The 13,496-nt window shown below is 35.3% G+C and overlaps 1 protein-coding gene across 2 annotated transcripts in view; it reads left to right on the top strand.

The window, feature by feature from the left end:
* The window catches only part of TBC1D22A (TBC1 domain family member 22A), a 159,356-nt gene that overhangs the window by 16,296 nt on the left and 129,564 nt on the right, over positions 1-13,496 (top strand). For both annotated transcript variants that reach the window (XM_027639754.1, XM_027639755.1), the window contains exons 5-7: positions 4,941-5,011; positions 10,054-10,182; positions 11,331-11,393. In XM_027639754.1, the coding sequence (XP_027495555.1) occupies positions 4,941-5,011; positions 10,054-10,182; positions 11,331-11,393 (263 nt within the window). The remainder of the gene's footprint in view (positions 1-4,940; positions 5,012-10,053; positions 10,183-11,330; positions 11,394-13,496) is intronic.

The raw sequence follows: 13,496 nt of genomic DNA, 5'->3' as shown, positions 1-13,496 counted from the left end.
CTCAATGTCCAGATAGAGATCAGTGATGAGTCTTAGGTCTGCACTGAGACCGGTGCTATTCAATGTCTTCATCAGTGACATATTCCATGGGATCAGGTGCACCCTCAGCAGATTTGCAGATGACACCGAGCTGAGTGGTGTGGTTGACACTCCTAAGGGATGGGATGCCATACAGAGGGACTTGTCCAAGTTGGAGGAGTGGGATCATGGGAATGTTATCAGGTTCAACAAAGGCAAGTGAATGGTCCTGCACCTTGGTTGGCGCAACCCTCAATATCAATACAGACTGGGGGATGAAGGGATTTGGGCAGTAAACCAGGGAGAAGGGCAGGGAGCAGGTACTGGTGGATGAGAGGCTGACCAGATAAGAGAACCAAATGTGCCCTGGGCTGCATCAAAGGCGGCATGGCCAGCAGGTTGAGGGAGGTGATTCTCCCCTTTTCCCTGTCTACTCCACTTTAGTGAGACCCCACCTGAAGTACTGCATCCAGCTCTGGAGTCCTCAAAAAAGAGACATGTGGACCTGTTGGAGTGAGTCCAGAGGGCCATGAAGATGATCAGTGAGCTAGAGCAGCTCTCTTATGAAGACAGACTGAGAGAGCCTGAGTTGTTCAGCCTGGAGAAGAGAAGGCACTGGTGAGACATTGTGGCCTTTCAGGGGAGCTTATAATAAAGATGGGGACAGAATTTTTTGCAGTCTGTTTTGATATGACAAGGGGTGATGATTTAAACTGAAAGAGGGTAGATTGAGATTAGATATAAGAAAGAAATTTTTTACAGCGAGGGTGGTGAAACAGGTTGCCCAGAGAAGTTGTGAATGTCCCATCTCTGGAAGCATTCAAGGTCAGGAGCTCTGGGCAACCTGTTCTAGTTGAATATGTCCCTGCTAATTGCAGGGTTGCTGAGCTAGATGGCCTTTAAAGGTCCCTTCCAACCTAAACTATTCTATGAATTTAGTATTTTAATTATGAGATAAAAATGTCAGAATGATTTAATCCCAGCTCTTTTTTTGTTTAAGACTATGTCTTATCTGTAACCTGAGAACTGGAACGCAAGTATTTCAATTTTGGGTTATCATTTGATTTTTATGAAGTCACCTGGTAGGTCACTTCTAAGAATAAAGCCCACTTTAAAAACAGTAATAGATACACTTTCTATAAAAGTTAGCTATCTATGTCAAATAAAATGTATGTGTGATAATGTATTTTAACAGCATTATTAGAATTTAGCTTCACTGACAGTCTTTTGGGTATATCTAAAATGGTGCTCTGTGTATATGCTTTAATATTTTCTTCTCTCTCTTATCACCAGAATAATTTTTATTTTTTACTATAGCAATGTTAGTCTAAGTCTTCTAGGCATGACTTTTGCCCTGCTTTTGTAATTGTTGTTGGAAAGGACAGGGTTCCTTGTTTTCTTTCCTCTTGTTTTGGTGATGAACCATCAGAGGAAAGCATAACATGAAGTGATGCTTTAACAACAGTCACATGCAAGGGTCAGACTGTGCTTTTGAGGTTTGCTACTGCACCTGATAAGGATTCTTGCATAACCTCTTTCAATTTTACTGTGTGCTTTTTGTCACTGGCAAAATGCTAGTTGAGCTCACTGTAGTGAAAAGTTAGAACCAGAATTTTGTGTGATTTTTTAGAATAGTCTGAGATACTGGAAGGATCACTGAGGTCTGTGATTTAGGGCATCAGTCAGTGTGAAGAAGCAGAATTATCACATACCCAGGGCTAATGGTTTGTGATAGAATTTACTTAATTCTAGATTCTTAATTTTCAAATGTGCAATCACATACCTGTCTAACAGTTTCTGTCCTGAAAGCAATTACTGTACCACTTAACGAAAGCAAAACCAGAAACAAAAGCCTTGAGAAAGTTCAGACCAATCCTGGATGACATGACAACAGAGCAGAGGAGGTTATCAAATACAGTAGGAGGTTCTATAGGCAAAGTTCTATGTGAAATAAGGAGAGTAGAGCAAAATATAAACCCTGTCAGGCCAAATGCGTGGAAGCATTTCTAAAAGAGAGTTTGAGAAACAACTTTGAAAACATATAAAACTAAGCTTTAAATGCTTTTTGTCGAATATTTTGGGAGAAGGAACATTACCAAAGATTCTGTAGGCCCAGCAGACAATCTAGATATTAAAAGAGCACTCAGAGAGGATAAGGCACTGACAGAGGAATATAAATATTTGTGTTTAGCATAGAAGAATGTAGGGACATATTCGCTCCCAAATCCTGTGCTATGGATAATTAGAGGATCTGTTTCAAGTAAGTGCTATGTTGTAATAGATGTTTTGTCGTTGGTTTTTATTTTCACATGCAGTGCTGAGATTTCCTTCCAGATACAAGGGTCCTTTGAAACCCAGTCCCATAGGGATATGTGTGTTATTGTTTGAAATTATGTGACAGCCCAAGCTGTCCCTAACTAAAGGAAATGTATGTTCATTGCGGAATAGCATCAGAAGGGTAAATTCATTTCTCTTGAAACTTGCAGAAATACAACATTATTTCTCCATTCTCTTTAAATTTCAAAGAATGAATCCTTAGCTCAGCAAGTCCTACAAGCAGTTGTTTATATTTAGCTTAAATGCAAAGCAGAGGTTTCATTTGCAATGGTGCCATAATTTAAATTGTCATTGTCAAAACTGTCTTTGCTTGGTTATGAGCATAGAAGGAAATCTCAGCAGCACCACAGGATAGAAAGCTTTACTGGAATAAGCTGTATTCCAATTTGTCTGTGTAGTTCTTGTCTTTGACCTTAAATGAGTTACTTAGGAGTAAGTAGAATTTTTGTACTAGATGATTTGTTACTGATTTAATCACATGCTCCACATTTCTGATTGTGACAGTAGATTTGCATGTTTTCTTGTTTCATGCTTTTTTTTTTTCCCCTTCTCTTTACGTGGCTTGCTTTTAAAGCTTGGTACCCATGTTTGTGCATAGATTGCTATTTCGTTAAGGGAGGAGAAAAAAAACCTCAGAAAGGTTAGAGTGAGTTTGGTGGGGTGTAGAGTTGAGAATGAACAAATGATGTTAATAGAAAATAATAAAAGTAGTTTTTGAGTTGCAACTTATTTTCTAATATACTAATTACATAGTTTGTAAATGGTATGGTTGTGTGTAACGGTAGCCAAAACTTGAAACTTTACCCAAATGATTGTGTAAGAAAATAATAAACTAATGCATAAGATCAGTTTCCTTTCAACCAGACTACCAGTGACACAAATAGATCAGATCCAGTAAAGCACACTTGTTCATAAATACTGCACAAGGAGGAGTGGAGCAGGATGATGCACAGTTGGAGATCACTTGCTCTTGAAGACTTGGGGCCTTCATTGTTATTAAACCAACTGGAGCTAACTATTATGTTCTAGGATAGAGTAGAAATACATAAATAATTTGTAGATGTGTTTAGTTACAGCAGACATTCCCTCTTTTTTTGTTGTTTTTGTTCATAAACTATACAAAATACCATTTTTCTACTTTTGTTTATATTATATGTTTACTTTGCCTTTACTACTTCTGTTCGATTCCTGCCTTTTTGGCTCTTAGAAGAAAGAATATAACCAATGATACTGTTACTTATGATTTAGTGCTTGGTATCATGGGGATTTACTTGACATCAAATCATGGCTGGAATTGAAGCTTGTTGCAGATATGGTGGGACTGGAAGCAAATACCAAAGCTGCTCGGAGGCCGAGCAAACTCCCTGGGGTGTGCAGAACTACTAGAAATGATGTGAGAAATTGCTGTACATAACAAACCACAGCGTGAGAAGCTGTCAGAAGTTGTAGATAGCACCTTATGGGATTCCACGAGTAGTGAAGGGGGAATTGTGTGAGAAATGCCCGAACAGTGCCGTTGTGTGGAGAGTGGCCATGGGAGCCACTTTGGAAAGTGCAGTGTTACAAGACCAACGGTGCGAAGGTAATCATTTCAGAAATAGCAAAGTTGAGTATAGCTGTAGCAAAGCTGGGACCATCAAGGCAAGAAGTAATTGGAATGGTTTGTTAAATTGGGACAGAGAAAAGGAAGTAGAAGCGTAGTGGAAAAAGAAGATCAAATAATGGGAAAAAAGGTAAAATTATTTGACCAGGTGCTGTCAGGGGGTCCCTGTTGGGCGTCTTGTGCTTGATCATCACAGCTGGAGACTTTTTCCCGTTGATTCCTTGTATTTGCAGTGACAACATACTCATGATGAAGTATATTTATTGTGCCAGCCTGTGGCTTACTGTTCAGTTTGTCTCATAATGTGTTTATAGTCTGCCCAAGTTCTGCTTTCGTTGTTTCTTTGAGACTTTGGTTCACAATGAACTCTAGTAGTGTCATATTTTTCTAATATTACTGATCCTTTGGTCATCCTGTATTCTTCCAGTGTCTCTCAACTCCTTGAGATGAAGAATAAGTGAGAAATTTATTGTGATACCACCACGTTTCTTGGGGTTACGTGTATGAGCATGCTTGCATGCTTCCTTCATCCATGCATAGTGTACAGAAGTACTGTGAACCTTTTAATATTTTTGAAAGCATATGCTGCTGCTCCTTGTATTTTGTGTATACTCTAATGTATTACAACTGCTTTACCTGTGTGTACCCTTCATATGTATCTCAAAAAACAGTGGGAGAATAATACATTTATATAGTAAGTTGCCAAGTGAGACAATGTAAGGCACGTACACTAAAAATTAATGCTGAAAAATACTCCAGAAAGTTACCTTATCACACTCAGTACCAATTATCAGAGGTATCCCTGTGGATAGCAATTATCCAGTATTTTATTGTCATTAGGATTGTCCTATATTTCTGATTTCATTGGATTTTCTAAGAAGACATGATCATTGTTGTTACAACCTTTGTGCTAATTTGAATATATCTGTGTATATTAATTAATAGATTCCTTGGTTCTCATGAAACATTTCTCTTTTAATAGATGAATTGCGAAAATTGAGTTGGTCTGGCATTCCCAAACAGGTTCGTCCAATTGCGTGGAAGCTTCTTTCAGTAAGTTGTATTTCTTTTTAATTCTTCCTTTGCATTTAGTAATAGTAGCTTTTTCAAGCATTGCAAATAATTTTACTTGAGTTATAATCCATTAGTGATAGTTGAAAACATTGTGTCCTGTTGCTGAACTGTAATGGAAGTTATGTTCTTTTGCTCAGTTTCAGGCTTATCCTATCAAATTGAAAGGAGCGGGATGAGAAGTAGTAGTAAATCATGACAGCTATATATCTTTATTTTTCAGCCTGGCTTTCTATGAAAGAAAGGCTTGTGTGATAACAGAGGCCTCTTTCAACCAGTTCTGATGGAGTGGTGGAGAGTTCAAAGACAAGAACATTCTTACGGTTTTCCTGAGAACAGACACGCAGTAGAGGAAACGAAGCCTATCAGTGTCCTACGAAAGGCTTCATTTGGACTTCACATTAAAGTAACTGCAAGAAAGGATTAACAATGTACTGAGGAAAAGCTCTGATAGGATCTGTAGGGTTTTTGGCTGATTTTTCTATAGTGGTTTAGGATGAACGACTCGGAATTGCTGTGGTCAATTAAGTTGTGGCATTGGCTCTCTTGATGTCAGAGAAACAACCTAATTTAAAAAGCTAATCACTTTTTTGTAATGTGAATCTTTGACTGGTTGAGCTCTCTGAACTTTGCCCAATGGCCAGAGGATTTTGCAATGGCAGTAGCTTGAGAGTAGGTAGTAGTAGTTTGGTAGTAGCTCGAAATACTGTGGAGCAGCACACAGAGGTGCTTTGGTTGGGCATTGGAGAGAAGCTTGTGGGAATCTGTGATTTACTGGGTTTGGTGTTAGAGAACAGGATTTTTTTAATCTCAGTGTTTGCTCTCAAATTAAAATGGTTCTCCTGCAAAAATAAAGTGTTTTCCTCATAGAAGTATTCTTCATGTCTACCTTTTAAGCTATAGTACTTTTGATGGCAAACAGTTGTGCATTTTAGCTGTTGTTTATCTGCCTGTGGTTGGGAGAAGGCTTGTGAAGATGTTTGTATTAAGAAGAAACAGAACTCTTGTTCTGTCTACTCTCCAGAGGTTATGAAAGACACTTTCTCAGCAAATCTTCATGCATTTAAGAACTGTTTAAAATTCTGAATTATACACACACCAGTTTAACACTATTGAATTTTTCAGAGAGTAGACTTAAACTGCTTTGCTTTTTATAGAATAATTCCGTAGGGAATGCAAAGTATTTACTTCAGATTGACACTGATTTCCAGTGACTGAAAGAGTCTCTCTTGCTGATGAGTTCTACTAAATTTGCAGCTTAGTTCCTTCTAGCGCTAAATGCAGATGCAGCTTAATGGTGGATATTCAAATATCCTACTGTAATTGGAATTAAACATGGAGCTTACAGTGTATTTTAGTTCTGTTTCCAAAGTTGTCTGTGAGATTTTGGTAATTAAAAGGGCAATTTTTTTTCTCTTGAAGTTTAGGATGCCTGTTTTAAAATACTCAAATTAAAAAAAGTATGGCTAGCTCAAACTTGACTTTGAAACACAATAAGCTAAAGCATAAGAATAGTTTAAGTTCTGAATCAGAAGACTGACACTGAGATTTAGAGAGTAAGAATTATGCAAATTTTCAAAATATAACTTTTACATAAAGTAAACTAGCTCTTCTTGCTCTCTAGTAAGAATATGGGCTTTCCATGAGCTTCGATTTAATTCCTTAAGTTGACTTTATTTTAGTATTCCTCAGATTTCTGGTCTAGAGGAGTTCTTAAGTGTAGAGTTCGTCGTTCTGTTGCTTTAACCACTCAGTTCAGGATCTATTTCAGTGCAATTCTTAACTTGATCTGTCTTGTCATACCTCTGCAAAAAAAACTGTCTTCAGGTTACTTTTTTTGGTACTTTAAGTGGATTTTTTCTTTTTTAATAAGAGACCTACAAGACTTTGGTTAGTTGACTGGTTTGTTTCTACCTCCAAATGGCAATACTTTGAAAGTTCTCAACTTTTCTAAGAAAGTCTTACTGTGACTTCTTATCTGTTAATTGGTCCTCATGTGATATATTTTGGAAACCCAAAGATGAGTCATTTAGTAATCATTACTTTTCTATGCTGTAAGGCAGCATCTTTTTCATCTTCTTTCCCAAGTGGGGAAGAAAAAGTGCTTTCAGTTTTTGTGGTCATAAGCTTCACCATGCTTTTTTCTAATGATAACCTAATGCTGAGCTCTTATTAATGTGTGTCCCTGGTAAGGAGTAGTGTGATAATTCCTTGCAGTGCTTAAGACCTGGTTGGATGGAACTATGAGCAACCTTGTTTAGTGAAAGTGTCCCTGCTTGTGGCAGGGGGAGTTGGAACTAGATGAAGAAACAAAAGTATAGTTTAGAGCTAAGTTAAGGCTGGATATGTTTGTATTGGAATTATTCGAAAGTCTTATTTAAAAAACCCAAACTTAAGACTTTTTCAGGGAATTGGTAGTGTCTGAGGCAGATGGTATTTATCTTGTTTGTAGAATCAGCATGGAAATTGGAATTTTAAGAATGATTTAAGAAATTGATCAGTTGAGATATTTATTACATAGATAGCAGGTTAATAATGTTAACATGTTTGATGAATATATTTTTTTAAAGGAAAGCATATGAAAATCAGTATAATAGGATCTTTTAATGTTATGCATATCTATTGGTAACAGTATGTATAAAAATTGCATGATTTATTTTTAAAATATAGCAAAAATGCTAGGTACACTGTACCTAAACAGCAAGCAGAACTATCCAGGCTCACTTCTCTAAAGATACGTTTGCAAAAACCTTTGGAGGAAATTAATGAATAAATGGATTAAACTCTCCATGAGTTTATTCACTGATGATATGTTGCAAGCCTTTCCAATTGTTAAAAATAAAACCTAATTTGTAAACTGAACAGCAAACACAACATGTCGAATTGAAAGGTTAGTTCAGTCTTTGAAACTGAATAATGGCAAAAAGATTGAGTGAGAAAGTATCAGGGTCCTTCAAACAATCACATCTGATCTCACGAATGAATTCTTTTCTAATGCAACCAACTAAGATATCCTACAGGGAAAAAAAACCCCACACAACTGTTGAGAAAAAACAGGCGTCAGAATTCAATGTCTAACTTAATACAAAAGATTGGGACAGGATATTAAGTGTCAGGTAAAGTCTTGAGGCAAAAATGAAGGTGATGGGGTTTAAAGTACCTGGAACCAGACACAAACCAGTATATCTTAAAAGATATGGTTTTGCAAAAGCAATTACCTCTTAAGTTATCTGGAAAGTAATATGGTTTGCACTTACGCTGTTGTTATTATTAGCTCAGAAATTAAAGTATACAGGAATAACATTTTAACTGCCTTTAATATAAAACCATAGAATTTTTTAAGTTGGAAAGGACCTTTAAGGTCATTGATTCCAACCATGAACCCAGCACTGCCAAGTCCAACATTAAACCATGTCCCTAAGGGCCAGATCTGCATGTCTTTTAAATACCTCCAGGGATGGTGACTCAACCACTTCCCTGGGCAGCCTTTTCCAGTGCAGGACCCGCCCTTCCTAAATCCTTGCTGACTGGGACTTGTCCACCGATTGTCCTGTACATGCTGTGTGATGACTGTCAACATGATCTGCTCTTTTATTAGTTACCTGTGATGGCTGTGGCTCATTGTATGAGTGCAAATATTGCTGCACTTCTAGTATAGGATTTGTTTGATGTTATGAAGGTTATTTTTGTTAATGAAACTTAAACCTAAGTTTGATTTCAGAATTTTACTAATTATTATTAGTATAGCGAAAGCTATTATTGTGGAAGGGGAACTTATGGATTGTTGGCAAGAAATATTTTAATTTGACTTGACTAGTAAATAATTAGATTTTTCTTATGTTGTCTTGGATATCCAGATCTCTTTCAAAGCCATCCATCTTTAAAATGAATCTTATACAAAGTATTTATTTAGGATGGCCATATAGGTTAAATTTGAATTGGCTTTCTTTTTTGCAGTGTTGTGGGATGTCGGTGTTGACCATTTGAAAGCAAGTTGCTTACAAGAAAGCTTTAACTATTTGTGAATATTCAGGAAACTTTTTGGTAGCCATTTATGTGAATAATGATGTTTCTAATAAGTGTACTTTGTATATAAGCTGAACATTCAATAACATTTACATTTTGTTAAATGCTGAAATAGTATCCTAAGCTTGTTTTTTAAATCAAAAGTAGACTGAGATACTACAGATGATGATCAAACTGAACTAAAGAGGAAAATAAGAATGAATTTTAAAATTTTTTTGGGGGGGAGAAAGATTGGGATTTTCAAATATATATATGAATTACTTCAATGAAGAACCATTCAGATCTATTCTATGCTTAATGCAACGTGTGATCTTGCAGATCTATTAACATAACTTCCTTTGTATGGCCGTACCATGTGCAAAATAAGATAATATTTATAAATTGCTTTTGGGAAACAGCTAAGGAAACACATCAAGTGTTCTTAAAACTAACTAAGAGCCCACTAGCTGTTGATTCTTTTTCTGTGATGAAACTTTTAGTAACCTGCTGAGATGAAATGAAAACTTGAAATTGTTTTTTTTTTCTCACTGGAAACAGTGAGATAATGTAGCTAGAATGTTTTTAAAGCTTTTGAATTAATACTTCATTGTGTTACAAGTTTAGCCATGTTTTAAACATATTTACTAATGTATATAATTCCTATTTGAAGGCAACTGAGCTAATATGCATTTTGTTTAAAAATTTAATAAACCTACTCTGGTACTGGCCAGATAGAAATTAAAGAACTCATATGGCATTCTATTTACCTGAACTTATTTACTTGAACTTTTCTCTCTGGAAGTCAACATCATTTTAGTGATTCTATGTGGTATTTGTATCTGAACTTTTGTACCAGTTGGACTGTTAAGAAAAATGGTTTGTTGAAGGATTATTCAGATCTGTGTAGGACTGCATGGCACTACGTCAGTTAATTATGTCACATGTGATCAAATGCCAGCAGTGCTTTTTGTATGCAAGGCAAAGAGTAATATCCTCCTCATGTCACTGGTTTTTTTCAGGGCTATCTTCCTGCAAATGTGGACCGAAGAGAAAGCACTTTACAAAGAAAACGCAAAGAGTATTTTGCATTTGTTGAACAATACTATGATTCCAGAAATGATGAAAATCACCAAGATACCTACAGACAGGTAGAACACCCATTGAAGTGACTTCTACCTGCAGAACACTCCTAAAGAACCTAAAGAGATTGTTTTTTGATGTTTGCTACTGCTTTTCTCTGTTTCTTTAATCTTGCTGGATAGACAACTCTCTAATAATTTTTCTAAATCTCAGAAGCAAAAATATGGAGTAGTTTGTTCTGAAATTCGAAATCGTGGTTTTCTCTTTATGCCAGCTTTAGTGATGCTATGTTTTTTTGTTTAAGATTAGTAATGTTTTCAAATCTTTAGTCTCATGCTCAGACATTCCTTCAAATTAATGAGGCTAGACAGTGAAAGTACAGCAGTGACTGTTTTTTACTGGCTCCATACTTTTGCTTAGGAAGTTGAAACTGTGTATGATGTGCAATAAACATAGGGGTGTCAAACTGTTATGCCCACCCAGATAAGCAGATAGGTTATCTTCAAGTTTGGTATTGAAATGAATAATTTCTAACATTAAGTATAGACCAAACAATACTACTTTAACCTTCCCACAGAGGAGGCTGAGATCTTTCTTTCAGCTTCAAGGCTGATCTTTAGTAGCAAGAAATATATAGCATCACTAACATAAGGTACTTGTGTATGGAGCCCAAAATCATCACTTTAGGATTGTTGCATAAAACTCCTTTGTGAAGTTCGGAATAAAAATTTAGAAATCCTAGTGTTTTTGTGCTCTCCTCTTGATGGTCAAATATATTAAAATAGGTGTTAAACTCTGTTTTTACCTTTGAATGCTTGGACTTGATGATCTTACAGGTCTTTCCAACTTAGAAGATTCTATGATTCTATGACAGTGGCAGTTGAACATGAGGTTATAGAAGTAGTAGTATGTGCTTACTTGTAATTACCTTGAGGTAATTAGCATTGTCAATATGACCCTAATTTGCAAAAAATTGTGATGTAAGGATCCTACAATGTGAATACAAATGTATATGTTTTTTTCTTTTGCCTCTTTGATAGATTAACAATGACTTAAAGCTTTGGATGAATGTTTTGAAATACAGTAAAAATTCCAAAAATAATGATACAACAGGATTATAACTAATACTGTAAAATAATAGAAGTACTTTAAGTATTGTGTTGTTCAGAAAGTGTGCTGTTGGTTCCTTTTACAGTATTCCTCTTTGTCTACTTAGATCCATATAGATATCCCACGCATGAGTCCTGAAGTTTTAAGACTTCAGCCCAAAGTAACAGAGGTAAGAATGATATCTAAAGACTTTTTTTTTTTGGTTAGAGAACATTTTATTAATGAATCTGATATCACAGTTTGATTAATAATTAATTTGATGGTACTTGCTATTTTGACTTCAGAACTACCTGAAACAAATAAATGAGGAAATGTATAGGCTAAGAATAGCAGTGCAAATATGAGTAGTAAAAGCAAAGGCATCTCATTAATTTCCTGTATTGAATCTGTCAGTTTTTTTCTTTGGTCTTGTGCCTTTGAGGTTTTTTTTTTCCTTTTTTTCCTTTTTATATATTTTGTTAATACTGTGTTTTTAAAGTAATGCAGAACATAGTCCCATGGCTCCGTGCATTTGTCAAAATTATTCAAGGCCTGGAAGTTCTCATCACAGAGTGTTCCATTTGGGAAATTCTCTTTTTTGAATTTGTAGCATGAGTGCATTACCTGATTTTACTTCCTTCTAAGTTTTGTATACTGAGTACACTATTTAAATTGTTTTCCTACTGTTGTAATTATATGATTAATGTAAATATATAATAATATGATTAAATACATGCTTAATGATATGTTAGTCAAATTGGCCTATATTGTAGGGTAATTGAATCTCATGGGGACTTTTCATTTTAAAGTATGTGGGTCATAAATGGTAGAGATGATGTGGATCATCCTCTTTCAATCATTTCTTCTAATTCTTCAATTTATTCTCCTTTCTAATGGTTCTAGTTAGACCTTCAAATGTACTTCCATGTAGCTTCTGTTTGTACCATTATAGAGCCCAATAAAACATCTTCTGATAGGTCATTCTGAGAAGTTAAATGCAGAACTAGCTTTCATTTGTTTTTCCATTGTTGCAATTGGTTGTGTAATGGAAATGCTCTTCCGCACATGTTGGAGAAATTGGTTTGAAGAAATACCCTCGTGCGGTGTTTTGAGAGAAAATAGTATAAATATAGTGGTTTCCTACACATTGGTGTTTTACCTGAGCTTTTCTAGGAGTGAATCAAGGAGTAATGTAAGTAAAATCAAGGGATGAGAGGGAAACAATATCAGTAAGATAAACTTAAAGAAATAAGTAAGATCAGTGTCAGTGTTTAGCTAGAAATGAACCAATAAGTGAAATTGAAGGTGAATATTATTTTATTATAAGATGGTCATTGGAAGAAGAATGCTCGAGGTAAACATCTTCACAGAATGTGCTTAATATCCTTTCTTTTAACCAAAATATTTGGATGAGAAGTACCTTAATAAAAATGATACCAAGATATCAAATTCTCATTAGAGAATAGTTTGAGATAAAGTGTTATTTAGTAAAATGATGAGACTGTCAGATAGAAAGCTGTAGGATCTTGGACTGGTTTTGTCTTTTGCTCCTTTACATGAGACAAGATATATGACTGCTCTTAAGAGGTGGTTAGTGTATTTCTTTAGACCATATGTGAACTTGATAATAGTTTTTAGGAACACTACTTTGTATTTACAATGGATATCGACTTTTTCCATACTACAGTTAGAAATGTTAGAGTAAGCTTGTATTGATAATTAAAGAAGATCTCATTAAGGTTTTCCAACATTTGAAATGTGTATTTTTCTTAAATATTTAGTGTACTGTGGAAACATCCTATAATAAGACATTGAAAAGAATTAGTTAAAGAAGAGCTTGAATCCCTTTTTGGTTGAATGATTAACTTAGAACTTAAAAGTTTATTTGGGAACTCAGAGAATATATTACTGTGAAAAAGATAGTAGTGCAGTGTTTTTTACAGGCAGTCACAGTTCAAGGTTTTTTTTTATAGCTGAATTATACTTAATCTGAAAATGCTGAGAGAACTAGTAGACACTAGTAGAATAGACTAGTAGAATAAAACACTACTCGTTTTGCTTGGGAATAACTAAAAAAGGAAATACTGTGTCTGATTAGCTTTCTTCTAAGTAAAATCGAATATATCAATAGTTCCTTAATGCCAAATATTATTTAGTAAAGTTTGAGTATGGAAAGCAGTTTCAGTCACTTTTGTGGGATCGTTAAATGGGAAATTATTAGGGTCTTTTTTGCTTTTAATTGTCTTTTAGCAAGTAACAATGCTCAGGTAGCATATTCATTTAATATTATTTA

The sequence above is a fragment of the Corapipo altera genome, unplaced genomic scaffold (assembly GCF_003945725.1).
Source record: "Corapipo altera isolate COAL_440 unplaced genomic scaffold, ASM394572v1 1b, whole genome shotgun sequence".
Taxonomy (NCBI): Eukaryota; Metazoa; Chordata; class Aves; order Passeriformes; family Pipridae; genus Corapipo; species Corapipo altera.
This window is presented reverse-complemented; position numbering and strand designations above follow the sequence as displayed.